Raw genomic sequence first — 12,721 nt, 5'->3', positions numbered from 1 at the left:
GTTGTCCTCAATTGAACTGGCATGGAGCAAAGTTCTGTCTGCTATCTGACCTGAAATTCCTGGATTTGAAAATTCAGGACTGTACCATTGTGGACTTATTTCTAATAAGTTTCAAACTTACAGCTTGCAAATATCTGTTAGGGAGCCACAGAGTATGCAACCCTTCCTATAGCTAATAATTATTGAAAAGACGATATAACAAAACCAATAAACCACACTAGATCCTTGGAAATTCTTCCCATTCCTCTTGTAGGTTTCTCTATTCATAATTTTTGTCAAAGTTAATTGAAATAAAATAACTTCGGACAATGAAATCACCTTTAGCTTGTCATAATGGCATGTGTGATGATTTTCGATATCCATCTGCAGGATACGGCCATGGATGACTTGTGAAGCATTAACGCTTATCCGCCACTGATAATTGGAATTGTGAGGGTACCTTCTGGGCCACTGTGGTGAAGCTATTTGTCCTCTGTTTCCCACAATATCATTTCCATACACTGAAAAATAAGAAAAATAAAATTAATGCCTCTAATTCACATGGGTTAAAAGAAGCATGGGGGCCTAGCTTTCATTTCAGCCCATCTGACTTGATTTACTTAGGACTAGACAGCGCTGTGAAGCATAAACTTGTGTCTCAAACAATCCTAGGATACACATCTAGTTATTTTCTTGTTGTCAGGGGTGCAGTGTGCCCTTATCTGAAGGAAATTACCCATCTGAGCTCTACATGTGGGAGAGGTGGGAAGATGGCACATCTAAATTGCCCTCAACTCTGCCTACTTCATGTTCATTTCTTCCCAAGAAGCATTAAATAATAATTTTTTTTTAATGCCTTTGTGTGTTCTGGTGAAAAATGGTTCTGATTTGATTGAGCTCTGACCTATTGATAATTCCTTTTGAAAATTAGTAGTAAAGGTCTCAAAGTAAGGAAAATTATTAGAAGCTTAGCTTGCAAAATCAGAATGGCTGTGAATGTTTAACTTCAGCAGCCTGTTCATGCAGCAAGTCGGACTGATGTTTGCAATTTTGGATCTATGAACTGGCATAATTTCCTTTTCTTCTAATTCTGCTCCCCAGTTAATGGCATCTAGATCCAAACATAGATGGACACTGTCATGCTCAAAAAGCAAAATGGAAAGCTGAGAGAGAAATGCTTTTTTCTTAATTTGTCAATTGCCTAATAAATGACAACATAAACATTAAATACTATTGCTCGTTCTCAATTAGCAAAGACATATGGTCAGGTATTTTTAACCCTAACAGGCTACTGGTAAACTTGGGTTGCCATAGAAGTTTTCAGTACACAGCTCTTATTTGTACCTTCACAGGCAAATACTGGCTGAAGGAAGGATCTGAAAACCAGGTGATAAACTGTTAGAAAAGGGTCAATGAAATAGAGAACATTTTATTTTCTGTAATCCATGAAGTTTTTTGCTTCTGGAAGGATAATATGATCATTTTGAGATAATATTGGCTGTTATGATAATTTAAAAAGACAGAATTTAATGTCTAATTCTTCTGCTTATCTTACATACACACAACTTCTATTGTGACATGTCTTAGAGCATCCCTTTATATTCAGCAGATATTTTATAAAGTATTTTTCAAGTCAATTCGCAGCTTTGCTGTGAATCAACAAACATTTTCTAATAGACTTTACAGGGCCAAACATTCATGTCTTTGAATCATTTTGGAAATGTTGTGAAAGAACAACAATTAAATACTGTATACTTACAGTGAGAAAATGTGGCCCTGAAGCCAATGCCAGTGCCTGAGTTGTCCGAGACAAATTTGACCCACAGAACATGTCCAACGGTAGACGTATAATTCGAAGGCAAAGAGTTCCCACAGAATCGTCCTGCCAGTGTGCCTGTATCATTCCCTTCACGAATCTCCAGGTAATCTTTGGTACAGTTACTACTATATTCCACCTGAAGTTCTCTGTTCGATAGCAGAAGAGCATTAGCAGGAATATGATTGACACATGCTTCAGAGTTTGGCCTGCCAGGCCATAAATCCCCCTGTAGGTGGTAACCTACTGTAACAGTGAAGAAGAGGGCAACAACAAAACACTCCAGAACCCAGAGTCATAGCTCCTTACCTGGCAGTGTTACAGAGACGGGGCTCTCTCCTTTCTAGCCCCTTATTTTACAAGAGGGCTTCAGTTTGCAAAGTTATACTTTTTAAGAGTTCTCAAACCCTTGGTTCTCCAACAACAACCATGAAACATGGAAAGGCCCTAATATATAAAACAGATTTTTGATATAAGCCCAGGTCAGACTATTTACTGGGTGCGCATCTATTGGGTGCAGGGAATACTTGTAGCCTTACAAATCAGTTTGCATCCCCTTCATATGTGTATTATTTCAGTACACTCTCTGGTGAGATAACAATTTCCAGAGGCCTAGATTAATTTGTAGTTAACACCTCAGAGCTCAGATATCCCTTAGCAGTTTCTCCAGAATTAGAAAATATTGTGGCTTCTCTGGCCTCTCTGAGTTTCAAATAGCTACGTGTGCAAAAGAATAATAAGGATTGCTATGAACTCTTCTAAACCAATTTTCACATTAGAAAAGGAATGGGATTTAGTAATCAAATTATAAATTCTAAATTATTGCACTAAGCTGAATGCTACACATCTTCTAAAAATCATTATGTTATTCTAAGTGAAGTGCTTTGATTCAATCCAATATACTTTTTCAGAAGCAGGCTATGAACATATAGTAAATATTCCAGAGAGTGCCTCTTATAACCAATGACCCAAATATTTATGCTTTCTGATTTTCTGGTAACAACTCTTCCCCTTCAGTCCTCAGTGTAGCCATATGTGTTCAGTGTACACATGCTGTGAAATGGTTCCAAGTACTCATCTGTATATACTTCAGGCTAATTTAAGGCTAACCCTCAAATTGCAAGGCAGGCATTTCTGTTCAGACTGAGCTGAAGAAAATGGATGCCTCATGCCAACAAAACTTTATAAACCTCTAGTATTAAATTAAATAAAATAAATACTGCTTTCTAACCCAATTACTCCATGCTTCTCAGTATTTTCAGCTTGCCTTTCAGCTCTGTGTAACTGAAGAAAAAGAGTTTACATCTACTCAGTGTCACTTTATATAATTGAATGTATGTTCCACTGATAGTTTCTGCTTCACACTAGATTTCTCTTTTGGTTCTGAAAAGTTGTTATTCATTATTTTGTAGGAAGTATTTTGGAAAATGTTTTCAGGCTGTAGTACATTTTCTCTGCTTCAGTGAGTAAAGGAGGAATAGAATGTCCTTTTTATTAAGTTAGTGAATTAGTACGTGCCTAACAAATTGTACCTTACGCATGTTACTGAGCAAATTTGCCTTTTGTCCTGATTAACTGTAAATGCAGTTTTCAGAATTACTTTTCTTTTCTTGCTGATCTTGATAAGCTTTGCAAAGGGTGAGCGCTCCCTTTCTTGGCAGCAGCCACTGTTTGATGCCGGGAAAGGGAGAGGCTCAGAAATCCACATCATGGGTAAAGACCAACCTAACGACCCTAGTAAAGGACTCCACATTGTTCTGTGGATCACGCATGACTTTCCTGTCAGAAGTCTTCAAAGGAAAGTTACTGTGCTGAAGGGAAAACAAAATTTCTTCAGATACTCTCCAGGCCCCTGTTGTACCTTACAATCTGTGGAGTATCTGGGCCCTTTATATTACTCAGCTATATAATACATACTACAATGAATCTGGTAGTAAGGAAATAGTAGGAATTTCCTTTGTAATGAAAAGGCAGAGCAATGCTAAATTTCCTTTTCTTGTTTATAAGTGAGTTAGAACTGACTTCTTCAGCATTCCATGTCGCTTAAGCAATAAACCACCTATTTATATAATGCTGTATATGCCTTAATATAAGCAATGACTAGGACAGGAGAACACGAATTGCAAGCTGCCACTAACCACTGCTGTGTTCTCTTTCCAAGTTACTCTGCAAACATGTGTCACCTTTATCATCTGATAATTACATTTCCTAATAAAAACAGAGCATCCTTCCTTCAGGTCTGTTAAAAGGCTGAATAATAACCCCTGCCAATATATTTACATGAAGGACAGCTGGAGCCGGTTGCCTGGGGAGCTGAGAATTGTCCAGACACACTCAGTGTTGAGCGGATATGGCTCGGGATAGCCAGGGCTGTTGAAAGCTCCTCTTTCCATGTGGAAATTACCCCCGCAGGCTGCAACAAGAAGGAGACAGCAGAGACTTGAGAAGGATGACATAAAACAAAATACCTTGTCAGAATCAGAACATTTGCTAATCAGAAAAGCATTTCTCCTTGTCTCCATGTTCTTTAGCTTGTTGATATACTTGCGGAGACCTTGGCCAAAAAGATGAAGGGCAATAGGGGATTTTAAAAGAGGGAATGTCAGAGAGACAAAGCGATACAGGATCTGTTCTTTTTTTTAAAAGTCAGAGGCATAAGGTAGCAACACCTATCATATGGACTTACATGATGATGATGCAGCATAGGTGGCATGGAAGCCCCTGGCATTAATGTTGTTGTTGGAGATGAAGTTTACTACCAAGGCATTACCAAAAGAAGTGATAGGATTTGGTATAGTAGTGCCACAGTAACGGCCTGAAAGAGAACAAGACAGAGAGAAAAAAAGGAGTGTTCAGCGTGTAATTACTATTGTGAATTTATTTGGGATTAATGCCTGACAGCAACCAGGAGTAACATTTGTTGCATATGACTGCACTTGTCAATTCAATCAACATAAAAATTAAACACTCCATTTCATTAGCACAGAACTCAATTCTGGTGGCTCTTTTTTTTTTTTAACAGAGGAAGGACCTCCTGCACTCCAGACACCCTAGTCACTGGCTATTCTGTCATTGAGCTCCTTTGTGTTCACTCTGTCCAGAAATTACAGACTAATTGAAAAAAAAAATCCATCAAATACATCTGACAGTAGTTTCCATTTCACTCAGTTGGTATCTGATGAAAAAAAACAAGTGACAAATAACAGACCAGTTCTTCTGTAATGAATTGTAACATGGGGATTAGGAATATGAATCATGATCTAGCAGAAAGGCATCTGACAGCAAAACGAAAGATAGCAGCTAGTATCCAGGTCCTCTTGCCAAGTGAAAGCCAAGGGTAGGAGACCAAAAAATTAATTCTGCCCTTAGTTACAAACCATTTAAATTGAGTGCACCCCCACTCCTGACAAAGGAGCATATACAAAAGTAGAGTAAGGGAGAGCATAATCAAGCACAAATATTTTGAATTTCCCAGAAAGGAATTTGAGGCAACCTTGGGGATGTGACAGGAGTCAGGACCACCCTGTGGCCAAGGTGTTCTCACGGCTTCCTGGCTGTATAAGCATTGAATTTTGCTGTTCCAGGCTGCTCCTGCCACTTGGAGGTGATGGCTCTGGACAGATGTTGGGAGAAAGCTGTAGGAAATTCAGGAACAAGCAGAAAATCAGGCTTTCCAGGGCTTGAGGAAAATCCATTTTTCTGCTCCCTGAAATCTGCAGCTTTCTTCACCTATGTTTAGTGTGAACAGTGCTTATGCATGTGGGTTACATTATATTTTTGTACAGTTAAGTGAGAGTTCAGTTTAAACTGAATTGCTTGGTTCCCAATATTGTTCAGCTGAGGAGGAAGGAAAAGGCAGCTGGAGTCACCTCCAAACTACAGGTTAGTAGGAACACAGTCATAGCCTGGGAGGACTGTGCCATTCACATTAAAAACTTATACTCCATTCCCTGTCTTCTCTGTCCAGAGTGGCCAAGGAACTTTCTTTATCAGAGAAAATCCATGAAGCAGGAGGACACTCCCACAAAACCTTCTGCTGCTCACCTTGGGTGTAGTTCTATATATGAAATAAACAAGGGAAAAGTACAATACCTTGAAGAGGAGCGTCGTAGTTATTTCCATCCAAAATCTCCACAAAATCCATTGTACAGTTTTGTCTACTGTTTTCAATATCAAAGTCAGTGAATGACAGTGTGATGTGGTTGACTGGCAACAGCAAAGAGTGAAAACTTAAAACTATGTTTGGCTTTTCACAGACAAATAATTACATGTAAACAAATGTACCATCTTTTCTTTTCTCCCCTGAAGTCAATCAGTCCTTATAAAGCATAACATCTCAAGTATTTCATTCCCTGATATGTGGAGTGAATTTAATGCAAGTGCACTAACCCTTACTGCAAAGGTCCTGCTAAATCTCTTCATATTTCTGTACTTTCTAGTACAACTGACACTAGAAGCACAGGACTTAACACATACACATGAATCTAAATTTCCTAGTATCTGAACAGCTTCATTATATACTGAAAATGTCAGCAAATACAACATGGAAAATCTACACACATTCAGAAACAAAACTTATCTCTACGTATCCGTGACCTTCTGTCCCTAGCGATCTATACCATAGATCCAGACAAAATGTGTATTGACACTGCCCTGCTCCAGCTTAGAAAGAGCTGGTTCTTTCATAATTTTGCAACGTTCCACGTACATCAATCAGACTGGTTAAAGGATCATTAACTACCCTCAGCTATATTGGTACAGGATTGGATTTTCCACACCCTTGGACTGCAGGCTACGTCCTGAAAAAGAGGATTTCTGACTCAGGATATTTTTGACTCTCACATTGCTCTTGTCTGTCTGCAACAAAGTCAATGTGCAGTGGACAAAGGTGGAGTCACAACTGGAAGAAAAGAGGCTGTCCTCAACACCAGCCTGTGACAGTAGTTACTCCTGACCTTAGAGCTCCTATGCAGTTCAAGTGGATTAGAAAGTGTCTCATGATTTAGATGATAACTAAGTTTTCTCCCACATTGACCAAGACTGAATTTGACAAAAATATTTTGCTTCTCATTGGGCTACAATTAATTAGCTAGAATAAGCTGAAATGACAGACACAGACCCAGGCGCTGCATTCAGCAGGGTGCCACTGACTGGCATTCAGCAGCATAGTCTGCATGTTCGGCACTCTTTTGTGTCCTGTCCAGTCAATCAATTACCACTATCAATGGAGGTCCTCAGGATACAAAACAAAAATGAAAAACACAGTGGGTGGCAAAAGCAGGAGACTTGTTGGCCTTCTCCATAAAAGCAGAACAGGAACTCTGCTGTGGTTTGCCATTGGCTAAATCCATTGTATATGGCTATGCCCTGTAATGTTCTGTGACTGGCATAATGAAGCCACGTGTACCTGTAACGTGTGGTATGTGGTGGTCCTGGCAGTACATGGAGGAAGTCACTACATACACAGGCTACTTCTTATACAGCATTTTTCTTGTCTCTCATACTGATGTAATTCAGGAGACAGCAGTTATCTATGAGTTTTCAACCTGGATCCAGGAAAAGATTGTCTTTAAAAATAAATGCTGTGTAGGTGAGGAACAGCTTTGATGATATCCTTTTCGTGTTTATGTGTAAGAACCTATGCTAAAAAAAAAAAGTTTTGCTTATCTCCTGATTTTTGTTTTGTTGTTTTCTTTGGCAAATTGATTTTCATTTTTTAATTTAGCAAAATAAACTTATAGATGTGGTTGGAATATTCTATTATTTTAACAAAAAGCTAAATATCAGATGAATAACTGAAGTTGAGTAGTTGCTATTAAAAATAAATTTTAAAATTTTTTATCATGTGGTAATACTGGGTGTTAAAGGTAATAGTGGTATCTGGTGGAAAATATTTGGTGTTTTATGATCAACCATAAATCTGTCTAAAATTAGACAGGAACATCTGAGAGTGTATCTGTGCACATAAAACAACTTTATATTTTTTTAAATTTGTATTTGAAATAGAAATTCCTCTGTACCTTTTCTCATTATTTAAATTTCTTTTTTTTTTATGCATAGACTTGATCTAACACAACTCTAGCTTGAAAAATTCAGACGAAAATAAGATCAGCTAAATACAATACTATTTATAATTATATATAAACCCTTAGATTTTCTTATGGATTAATCCAAGTTCACATAGTATTCAACACCTCATTTATAACTGCAACACTTGAGTCACAGTAAATCAGCAAAGATGACAAAGTTGTAAACTGTTTTCCTCACTATGTGCTAAATCTTTTACAGTGGAATCTGATTTAGGACAGATTAGGAGAGCCACACTCTCCAACTACCAGGATGCAGAACTTCCTAGAGAAATAAGGGAGGAATTTTGCATTGTTATTACAGAAAAGAAGATGAGGATGTTAGTCATCCCAGCTAACTTTAAAAGATGTTTTTACTTACATGGTTCCTGAGCCTGAATAATCCAGCTGCAGTTCTGATTGTTTGGGTATTTGGCAGGATACAGAGGAGAGGAAATTGCTGCCCCAACTGAATCTGACTCTATGAAACTTCCACATGCTTTAGAATGAAACAGACACACACATATCACACACAGATATTTATAAATACAAACCACGTATCTGTAGTGAAAAAGAATGCATAAAATTTAACATGCTACATCAATGTGAAATTATAAAATTCATGACAGTAATTTAGCAGAAAAAAGAGACTTAAGGACTAGCTCCAAGCACTGGGTGTACTCTCCTGGCCTGGATCCACAGGCCGTGCTACACCAGGCTGACCGTCTGAGAGAAGCCAGACTAACTTGGAAGCAGACCTCATCTTTATCAGCTCCTCACAGCCCAAAAGAGCAATCTTGGGGCCAAAATAACTTGGTTTCAGGATAGCGCAATCGTACACCCACTTCTCTGATCATTTGCTTGTGTTGGCAACTAAGAAGGAAAAAATCATAAGAAACTCTCCAGAGCCTTCCAATGCCCAAGGATGGCATCACATTGCATTGGCATGATCCTCTTGTGAGCTGCATCAACAAAACTGCAACTGTGTGAAATGCTGCACATGTGCAAGAGTTTGGCTGACTGCATAACTTTGGCTAAGGATGCTGAGTGCTGCCATGCCTCATTTGTTAGCATACTGACTCACCATAAAACCCCCAGACCTGAGTTTAACACACAATGGCTTTAAACAGCAGCGTGGGGAGTTAGGTACCAAAGACTGAGATTAATTTATCATGCTGTGCTGCCTAAAACATCCAGCAGGAGATGGGACTTACAGGGTTTTCTCAGGAAGAGGGAATCTGGTTTGCCTACATCCTACGTAGGGAGCACTTGCTCACCAGTCATGTTTTGTGCAGACCCTAACCCAGTAAATGTGCTCTGAGAAAGTTTACCAGATTAGGCTCTCATAGCTGTTAGCCAGAAATGCCTAATTAGGTACCTAACTATTACCTCAGTAACGGGTTCCTGAGATTTTTGCTGATGCAAATTCCTCATTTTCCTTCTAATTTTCACAATATTTCCCAAGAAAAAAAATCTGGGAAAAGTACTAATTTATAGTGAAAAGAATCCTAAGAAGAAAATGAGAGAAAGGGATATTCTCTGCAAAAAAACCTAAAAGCTATATATTGGGGAAAAAGATGTTTCTGAAGTTGTTGTGAAAAAATGGAAGAAAATCACCAATCATCAAATAGTATGTAATTTCATGAAAAATTCTGCCCAATTGGTGTCATTATTCATTAGAAAGGAAACCATGTAAAATACCAATTAGACCTCCACAAATTGGAGAGTTGATGTTTGGCAGGGTTTGCAGGCCTGAATCCACAGACTTCATCAACAGCAGCACACAGAATTCTTTTATAGCTTTTCAGATTCATGCGCATGGATAGGCATATAAAATGTTATTTTGTCACTCAGTCTGTGGAAACTGCCAGTTGCACATTTTTCTCAGGACAGTTATGGGTAGCTAACCCTCTAGGGAGGATGAATAAGAGGCTAGATGCCTTGTTATAAAAAGTATATTTTTTCCCCAATCAAAGAATCTAAGATAGAATCATAGAATAGAATCATAGAATAGTTTGGGTTGGAAGGGACCTTTAAAGGTCATCTAGTCCTACCCCCTTGCAGTGAGCAGGGACATCTTCAACTAGATCAGGTTGCTCAGAGCCCCGTCCAACCTGACCTTGAACGTTTCCACGGATGAGGCCTCCACTACCTCTCTGGGCAACCTGTGCCAGTGTTTCACCACTCTCATTGTAAAAAATTTCTTCTTTATATCTAGTCTAAATCTACCCTCCTTTAGTTTAAAACCATTACCCCTTGTCCTGTCACAACAGGCCCTGCTAAAGAGGTTGCCCCCATCTTTCTTATAGTCCCCCTTTAAGTACTGAAAGGCTGCAATAAGATCTCCCCATAGCCTTCTCTTCCCCAGGCTGAACAACCCCAACTGCCTCAGCCTTTCTTCACAGGAGAGGTGTTCCATCGCTCCAATCACTTTTGTGGCCCTCCTCTGGACCTGCTCCAACAGCTCCATGTCCTTCTTGTGCTGAGGGCTCCAGAGCTGGACGCAGCACTCCAGGTGGGGTCTCACCAGACCAGAGTAGAGGGGCAGAATCACCTCCCTCAACCTGCTGGCCATGATTTTTTTGATGCAACCCAGGATACAGTCAGCTTTCTGGGTTGCAAGCACACATTGTTGGCTCATGTCCAGCTTTTCGTCCACAGTACCACCAAGTCCTCCTCCACAGAGTTGCTCTCAATCCCTTCATCCCCCAGCCTGTATTGATATCGGCAGTTGCCCCAACCCAGGTGCAGGACTCTGGGATGCATCTCATCAGGTCCTATATATCCAGGTTTCTTAGGCAGTCATGAACCTGACCTTTCCTTACAGTGGGTGGGGTTTTATATCCGCCCCCTCATCTCCATCCTGCAGTCCATCGACTTGGGAGGGGTGAGGAGAGAGATTCAGCAAAAAAGTTGCTGAATACCTCAGCCTTCTCCTCGTCTGTTGATACTAAGCCACCATTCTTGTCCATCGAGGAGGTACGCTTTCTTTAAATTTCCATTCCTGGTTAACATACCTGTAGAAGCCTTTCTTATTATTCTTTGCTCCCCTTGCCAAATTCAGCTCCAGCCACACTTTGGCCCTCCTGACCCCATCCCTACACAATTGGGGCGCGTCCCTATACTCCTCCCAGGGCACCTGTCCTTGCTTCCACTGCCTGTGCAATTCCCTCTTGCTCTTTAGTTTGACTAGCATGTCTCAACTCAGCCATGCTGGTCTCTTCCCTTCCTTGCCTCATTTCTTACACCTGGGAACTGAGAGCTCTTCTGCTCTATGGAATGCATCCTTAAAGATCTGCCAGGTCTCTTCTGTTCCCTTGCCCCTGAGGACTGTTTCCCAGGAGGTCTTGCTGACTAACTCCTTGAAGAGCTGGAAGTCTGTTTTCCTAAAATTTAGGGTCCTGACTATACTCCTTGCTTTTCCCATATCCCTCGGGAGTATGAACTCCACCAATGCGTGATCACTGCAGCCCAGGCTGCCTCCAATCTTGACGTCACTGATAAGCTTACTTGCATTGGTGACATTCAGGTCTAGTATTGCATCCCCTCAGGTAGGGCTGTCTTTTACCTGGCTCAAGAATTTATCCTCAACACATTCTAGGAATCTCCTGGTTTGCCTAAAGCTTGCAGTGCTACTTTTCCAGCAGATGTCGGGGTGGTTGAAGTCCCCCAGAAGGACAAGAGCCTGTGAGCGCAAAGCCTCCTGGAGCTGGAGGAAGAAGCCTTCATCAGTAGGCTCCCCTTGATCAGGTGGCCTGTAGCAGACACCAACCACAAGGTTCCCTTTGTTGCCTCTGTCTCTGGTTCTTATCCATAAGCTTTTGACCTGCTTGTGTTTTTTCTTCAGGGTCAGCTCCTCACACCGTATCAATTTTGATGTAGAGAGCAATGCCTCTGCCCCTTCTTCCTTGCCTAGATGATCCCTAGATTTTAAATTCTTATAGTTTGGATAAATTCAGTCCTGTTAAAGATACACAGTGGTATGCTGCATGTACAGAAACAACACTTCCTGTTATCAGCTGTGCTAAAATATTGTGTCTAATACGAGCAAACTGGTGATTAGATAAACATGCATTAATGTAAATTACAAAATTACCTTCAGTAAAGTAGGCACTGAAGCCCCTGTGCTGGATGGTTGTATCAGAGCGCAGTCGGATGTACATCAGATTCCTGGAGGATGTGACAGGAGGAGGATGCTGTCTTCCACAGAGTTTTCTAAGAAGTGGTGCTTCGTTGTTAGGACCATCAAATATCTGTTATGAAGAGATCAAACAAAGCATTTGGTTTCAATAAGAGTATTGAGAAGACTTTTATTTCATTCCCTCTCTTATGTTTCATACATTTTGATCCTGATACAGCCTTGGTATGGGCAATGCAAACAAACTATTCATTGCCTATCTTAATTCTGTGGCCATTTAAAAAAAAAAAAGCACGTATTTCAGGCTGAAGCTACCATAGCCATTATAACAAAAATGCATCAAGTAACCATCTTCCTCTGTGTCTACCTCATATGGAAGCAACTCCCCTTTAACAATCCAGATAGCCCCATACATTTATTCCTTTCTTTTAATGGCTAGCATGAGTTCCCATGTAGCTTTTATTCAGTTAAACCCTACATCTTGCCTCAATAAACACTTCTAAATTGGTCCTAGCATGCACCAGTGAGAGCTATTACTGTGTATAAAAAGAGAAGACAGTACAATTATGGTTTTTAGATACATGTACCCAGCATAAAGGATCAGAGTCCATATATCTATGCTTTATAAAAGCTTTAGGGTGCTGAGTTAACACATATACTTTAAGTGTTATTTAAGCAGAAGGTAAAGAAAAGTAAAAAAAAAAAGACAAAGAAAGTAAAGAT

At 40.0% G+C, this 12,721-nt stretch overlaps 1 protein-coding gene across 1 annotated transcript in view; it reads right to left on the bottom strand.

The window, feature by feature from the left end:
• CUBN (cubilin) overlaps positions 1–12,721 on the bottom strand; it is a 156,338-nt gene that overhangs the window by 61,151 nt on the left and 82,466 nt on the right. Inside the window, exons 32-38 of the mRNA XM_075082729.1 lie at positions 11,957–12,113; positions 8,243–8,359; positions 5,888–6,001; positions 4,482–4,610; positions 4,076–4,208; positions 1,739–1,944; positions 319–500 (exon numbers count right to left, since the gene is read on the bottom strand). Coding sequence (XP_074938830.1) covers positions 319–500; positions 1,739–1,944; positions 4,076–4,208; positions 4,482–4,610; positions 5,888–6,001; positions 8,243–8,359; positions 11,957–12,113 — 1,038 coding nt within the window. The remainder of the gene's footprint in view (positions 1–318; positions 501–1,738; positions 1,945–4,075; positions 4,209–4,481; positions 4,611–5,887; positions 6,002–8,242; positions 8,360–11,956; positions 12,114–12,721) is intronic.

Source organism: Phalacrocorax aristotelis, chromosome 2 (assembly GCF_949628215.1).
Source record: "Phalacrocorax aristotelis chromosome 2, bGulAri2.1, whole genome shotgun sequence".
Taxonomy (NCBI): Eukaryota; Metazoa; Chordata; class Aves; order Suliformes; family Phalacrocoracidae; genus Phalacrocorax; species Phalacrocorax aristotelis.
The sequence above is the reverse complement of the archived record's forward strand: the minus strand, read 5'-3'. Positions and strand labels throughout refer to the sequence as shown.